The following is a 6,310-nucleotide window of genomic DNA, read 5'->3' as shown; positions in this document are numbered from 1 at the left end:
GCAGAACCAGGGTTTAGGGAGGGGCCGTCTGCTGCGACGGGAGGAAGGAAGACAGGACAAAGACATGCTCTGGAAGAGATCCGGAATTTAATAATAACTAAATGCAGAGACACACACACACACACACACACACACACACACACACGAGCAAATGTAGCCCTTAATGCTAGTCCCAAACCTGGATAATGGATGGCGTGGGTTTCATTGCGAAGGTCCATATGGGTTGGTCAGCAGCTTAGTTAACAACAACTGCTTCCAGTGCTGAAGCCTGTACTATTAAGCGAGAGAGGCCGCTGAATTATTAGAGGAAAAACACAAGTCTACCTTTGAGAAAGTTCCACTTTATTTTTTATAGGAAAAAAGCAAATTTATGATTAAAATGACAAACTGATAAAACAATACATTTTTGAACTTTGAAATAAAAGTGTTTGTAATTAGGTTATAATGATAATTTGATAAGGCTAAAAATGTGCACCTCCTCACTTCTTGCTGGCGATCCTCTTGGATCGTCTCAGACCTTCGGTTTGTGCCTCCTCTCCAGCATTATCTGCAGTGGTGGCAGCAGCTCTCCTGCCACGAGAGGGCACCTCAGGTTCTCCAGTTTTCACTTTACTTTGACTTTTCTGTTGGGAAACTGTGGTCTGAGCAGTTCCAGCAGGCTTTCTTCGTCCTCTCACAGGTTGTACTGACTCTCGGGAATTTAAGTCCTGCCCTTCAGCTTCCTCATTTTCCCCTCTGCTTGCTTTAACCTTCTTTTTCTGTTGCTCTCCTGGAGCTCCAGACCGGGTTGGCTCTTCGGCTGAGGTTTTCAGAGTGTCCCTGTTTCTACTCCTTGTTGATTTACTTGTGTTTGTTGCGTCTTGCAACATTTCAGTAGATTTAACAGCTTTCTTTTGTCTCTTTCTTGGCAGCTTCATTTGGCTTTTAATGGCATCTAAATCTTCTTTGATTTCTGGTGCTTCCGTGATGTTCACCTGCATTTCCAGAGACGTGCAGGCCTCCTTTGAAACCACATAAATGGAAAAATAGTAAGCCTTTTGTTAATGTGTGGATACAGGCACCAAACCTCAAGTTTAAAAAGATAAATGAAGTGGTGTAAGATGAGACTAAATCGGGTCCTCACCTCTCGCTGTGCAAGTTCAGCTTTCAAATCAGACAACTGCCTCATCAAACCTTGTATCCTCAGCTGAAACGGATACAAATAGTCAATAAATGTAGACTTTCAGGCTGGAGCCTCTCTTTTATGGCAGTCAAAAAACGGCCAAATTAACCCCCAACAGCTCAGTTCTATTTCTGTTTTTCTGACAGACTGCCATCTTCTTTACTGCTCTTGAATTTAACTACCACCAAGAAGTTGACTTCATGAAGGACTGAGTGACAGCCCCCTGCTGACTATTCAAAAATTGGAGGGGAGCAAACCAAAACAAAAAACCAGTCAATAGAAAACACTATTTTCCATTACAAGTTATACATATATTGATGGCTTCCTATACGCACTGACCACTTTAATAGGGATACATTTTTCAAACACTTAAAAATACAAAATCTCTAATCAGTCAGTCACATGGAAACAACTCAGTGGATTTAGGCATGCAGACACGGTCAAGACCACCTGTTGAAGTTCAGCCTGAGAATCAGAATAAAGGGGATTTAAGTGACTTTGATTGTGGTATGGTTGTTACAGAAACCACTGATCTACTGGGATTTTTCCCAACAAAAATCATCTTTAGTATTTACAAAAAAATGGTCTGAAAAAGAGAATATCTAGTGAGCAACAGTTCTGGGTGGAAATACCTTGCTGAGGTCAAAGATGAATGGCCAGACTACTTCAAGCTGATAGTAGGGTAACACTAACTCAAATATCTGCTTGTTACAGAAACAACCACGGTATACGGAAAAGCATGTGTGAACACACAAGATGTTGAACCTTGAAGCAGATGAGCTACAGCAGCAGAAGAGCACACTCCTGTCAGCAAAGAACAGGAAAGTGAAGCTACAATTCGCAACAGCTTACCCATATTTGACAACACTGGGTGCCACTTCCTAACAGCTAAGAAGAGGAAACTACAATTAATATTAACATCTCAAACTGGTTTCTTGAACATGGCAATGAATTCTCTGTACTCAAATGGCCTCCAAAGTCACAAGATCTCTGTTAAATGGAGCTTGTTTTTCATGTGTTCATGAGGAGATTCACATCACAGTCATGCAGCCAACAAATCTACAGGAACTGTGTGACACCATCATGTCAATATGGATCAAAATCTTGAAGGAATGTTTCAACCCAGTACCAGCAAGGTGCACTTAATGATGCAGCCAGTGAGTGCATATTTTTGCAGTTTTCGGCCTCCATATTCTCTTACCTGTTTATTGGCAATTTGCCTTTCCATCTGTCCTCTCTCTTCAGCCTCCTCCTTCCTCCTGTAATGTCAAACATATGAACAGTAATGGGATTTTTTTCCCCTCCCTTTCTTTCAGAAGCCAAGATGCTGACAGCATTCATCAGCGACGCAAACCATTACTGCAAAACATGAATAGACAGAGCCATAACCCTGGCCCTACATTACTGTATCCAAGGAAGACATTACTTGTTTGCCACCATCTTCTCTATTTGATACAACTCGACCCTCTTCTTATCCATGGCGTCCTGGATGTCTCTCATTTTCATCACGGATAGGAGAGATTTGGCATCCGCGTCAGTCAAGTCAGCCTGTGGGCATGCCATTCTGAGGACCACCTTTGCCCACTCAGTGACCTCTATACAAGATGGGAACTGACAAACAGAGGAGATTTATCATCAGAATACATTAAAAAACACATTTCCAGTGAAACTTCAACTGCAAACAATCTGTACATGTCTCTATTGCAAGGTTTAGTGTTTTTTTTGGTAAAGCAAAAAAACCCCCGAAAGTCTGCAGGTTCAGTAGGTTAGCGTTTGATGTTGTGGATTAAATATGCCTCTTAACCTTTGTTAAGAGCTTCCATGATTTTGAGGAATTTCCAGTGAATGTTATCTAACAGGCTGTAAATGCCAGAAGGAATCATTCAAAGGATCCATCTTTTTAAACTTCAAGTCCATACCATCGCTGCCCTTCAAGTAAAGACTTTTTTTGGTGGTGGTGGGGGATAATGCTATTTTAGGGGGGAATATAAGAAGCCAGTGAAGATGCCTGTAACACACTGAAGCTTGAACATACACAGAGTTATTACGACAATAAAAAGAGACAGATGCGCCCCAGAAGCAACTGTAGAAGTAAAGAAACATCAAAGAGTTGCTTTTAAAGGATACATTTGGAGGCTCACAGCATAGGAGGTCATGTTGCATGTGTGAAAGTCACCACGTCTATTGCATTTCAGAATAACTCACCCTCTTGAGCTCAGCCTCTGCTTTCATCTTGGAAGCACATGCCAACTCTAAGGCCACCATTTCCGTTTTTAACAGCTTCTGCACTTCTTCTAGTTTAACCTGAGGACCGCCAGAACATCCAACTGTATCAGTGCACTATAGCCGTTCATGGTGAAATGCCCATATATGAGGCCTACCTGCATTTTTTTGACAAGCTGCTCTTCTTTCATCTTTTTTAAAAATTCCAAGTCAGCAGCAGTGAGCTGGTAACCCTTCATCCCTTTCAGCATGGAGTGAGGGTCATGAGATTCTGGAAGTTCTTCTGAGCAAATAGTAATTAAGACAAAACTTTGTGACAAAAACCCAAGTGTGAAACTTTCTTTACAAAACTAAAATCTAGATGATTTCAGTTTCTGTTCAATAAATTAGACACCTGTTAAAATCCAAATGGGAACGTTTAATATTTGTATCATTTTCAAAGGCTCTAAAACAAAACTGTTGCTCACCTGTATCTGTCTGACTTTTTTGGTTACCTTCGTCTTTATCTCTGACACCATCCTATTTATGAAAGCACAAACGTTGATGGGTCAAGTCAATGAAGTAGTCGGATTTAAAAAAAACAACCCAAAACGTTTATGTACCTCCATGTTCTGCTCTGGTTCCTCAAGGTTGGTGAAATCCAGTTGTCTTGTTACGTTTGTTAAGGGCGGCGTCCTGGGAAGCTGCCGACCTGACGGGATGTAGTTCCCTGAACTGCAGCTCCGTTGCAGAATTTCAAAATACGTGTCAGACATGTCTGAGGATTCCCTTCAACATAACCACAAAAAGCACTGAATGTCTTGAATGATAGCAGCAAGGGCTCAGCTGACAGCTGCGACCAATTGGTGCTGCCGACACATGCTCCCTTCCTCTCTTCCGGCCTTTAGGGCAGGTAGCTCCACCCACGTGTGGCCTTTATCAGTTAGGAGCTAAACACTCTCAATCAAAACATTTAACGAGATTAAACATGCAGACATTTCTAACAACATGACAGTATTTAATTATTAACCAAATGTGTTTGTGAAATTGTTCTGAGTATTTCTAGAAACCTTTTGGCCAAGCGACCATCTGTCTGGGCCTCCTTTACTGTGGCGCTAGTTGGAATCTCCCACTTTGTTTTGACTGTTTAGACCAGGTGTGTCCAACTCACAGCCTCAAGGGCTGGTGTCCTGCAGGTTTTAGATGTCTCCTTGATCCAACACAGCTGATTTAAATGGCTAAATTGCCTCTTAAACATGTCTTAAAGTTCTCCAGAGGCCTGATGATGAACAAATCATTTAATTCAGTTGTGCTGGCCCAGGGTGATATCTAAAACCTGCAGGACACCCTTGAGGGCTGGAGTTGGACACACCTGGTTTAGACCCATAATCAGTGCTTTAAACATAGTAAATTAAAATCAAGTGTGTACAATAATCTCTCAGGTTTTGAATAAATGTGTCTGACTAGCTAGTTAGGTATAGCTATGATACTGGCTTAAATAACTGCCACATATAAAAACATACGACTACGACCCAACTCTATATGCCGGCCTCAATGGTGCTGCTTTGTAGAAGTGTGAACACCTGTGAAGGTGTTTTGTCTTTTTCTTTATCTGACAGGCCGTCTCCAGACCACTGATTTCATCCACTCCAAAAGTCTACTGATAAAAGTGACGATGGAAACGTTGCGCTGTGACAGGTCCGGCTCTGCAGAGTGGTTCTGTTCTTCTACCCTGCTGTGCTTCACTCATCCCTGCATCGTTTTCAGCTGTGGTTCAGAGATGGCTGATTTCTCCTTGTTCACCAGTGGGTGGTGACAGATTCCTTCAGATTTGAAGTGTGGGGAAGGAACGCTTTGATTTCATGTCTGCCCAGAAAACATAACAGATGAACAGATGAAAGATGAAAATATTAAGATTTTCACTGAGACTGAGCCGGACTGACAAGATTTTTGGTTTTGGCTTTAAAATGTAAGAATAATTCTCATCTTTCAGGAAGCATTGGGATTTTTTTCTCCAGCCCAAAATCATTGAGGAGTAACAGTAATGTGATTTTCCTTTGTGCTACTATTATACACTGAATTTCCCATAACGGCTATCTTTTTGCCTCTAGCTCTCACTTAAAGTGCACTGGTAAATGGGCCTACTGCCAGGTCCACGTTCAATAAAGAGGTAAAAGGGAATTACTCCTCTCCACTATCACATACATGCTTATCAACTTTCTATTTACAATATTTTAGGTTCTTTACTTTTTCATTGCAAAGTGGCTTGAGATGACTTCTGTAAACTGCATCCCTTCTGAGTTGATTATCCAAGGCACAATGAATCAAGGAGACTGCCCAGACACTTTTGTGAATATAAAAAAAGCTTCAGTTTTCTTTCTTAAGCTGACCTTACTTACGTTGCATAACTAGGAAATGTTCAGCCCTGCTTTAACAGACAGACAGGCAGGTGTACAGACAGACAGATGGGCCGTGACACAAAATAGGCACAACCAAAACCCAGTCTATCTTTAAACTGAGCTGCCAGACCCACATGTCGAGAGGAGCTCCAAGAACTCAAAAGGAGAGGGCTGAGTCGTAAATACCTCTGTTTTTAAATGGCCCGCTCCCATAATGCCGAGCGAGAGAGGAAGGAGGATGGGGGTCAGAGAGTGTGTGTGTGTGTGTGTGTAGCTGTATGTGATAAACTAACTTGGCATAACCAAGTGGAAAACATTTGCTTGGTTTTACATGGCAGCTAACAAATCATGCCTCAATAAAAATCAAATTAAAAACTACTTTCCTCGTTTTCCTCATAGCGATAATTCCTCTCCGGTGTAAGTAACTGTGTCTGCTGTGTATCTGTTCTTCATCTGGCAGGAGGTGTTAAGCAGGGGGTTCAGTGCAGCTTTGCTGGTGTTAAATTGTTTTAACTGCAGTTTTTTTTATGATGAATGTAAGAATCCT

The 6,310-nt window shown here is 41.7% G+C and overlaps 1 protein-coding gene across 1 annotated transcript; it reads right to left on the bottom strand.

Moving 5' to 3' along the window:
- Positions 1-450: 450 nt before the first annotated feature.
- LOC146681115 (uncharacterized) lies at positions 451-4,140 on the bottom strand. The gene is made up of 8 exons (XM_085449699.1): positions 3,988-4,140; positions 3,853-3,904; positions 3,544-3,668; positions 3,368-3,466; positions 2,589-2,773; positions 2,364-2,421; positions 1,124-1,186; positions 451-1,001 (listed from the first exon to the last, which is right to left on the bottom strand). Exons 1-8 carry the CDS (start codon positions 4,138-4,140, stop codon positions 480-482), a joined length of 1,257 nt encoding a protein of 418 aa, XP_085305825.1. The 3' UTR covers positions 451-479.
- Between the last annotated feature and the right edge of the window lie 2,170 nt (positions 4,141-6,310).

This window comes from Copadichromis virginalis, linkage group LG23 (genome assembly GCF_057382275.1).
Source record: "Copadichromis virginalis isolate Kocher_CV1m ecotype Utaka linkage group LG23, C_Virginalis_male_GT1.1, whole genome shotgun sequence".
In the NCBI taxonomy this organism is placed as follows: Eukaryota; Metazoa; Chordata; class Actinopteri; order Cichliformes; family Cichlidae; genus Copadichromis; species Copadichromis virginalis.
Note: the sequence above shows the minus strand (reverse complement) of the source record. Positions and strands in the feature narration are given on the sequence as shown.

Excerpts from the sequence above, each read along its gene's own strand:
- LOC146681115 (XM_085449699.1), bottom strand. The coding sequence starts at position 4,140 with ATGTCTGACACGTATTTTGAAATTCTGCAACGGAGCTGCAGTTCAGGG. Across the intron at positions 3,467-3,543 it reads AGCTTGTCAAAAAAATGCAG|GTTAAACTAGAAGAAGTGCA; the intron begins GTAGGCCTCATA and ends GGCGGTCCTCAG. Across the intron at positions 1,002-1,123 it reads CTGAACTTGCACAGCGAGAG|GAGGCCTGCACGTCTCTGGA; the intron begins GTGAGGACCCGA and ends GTGGTTTCAAAG.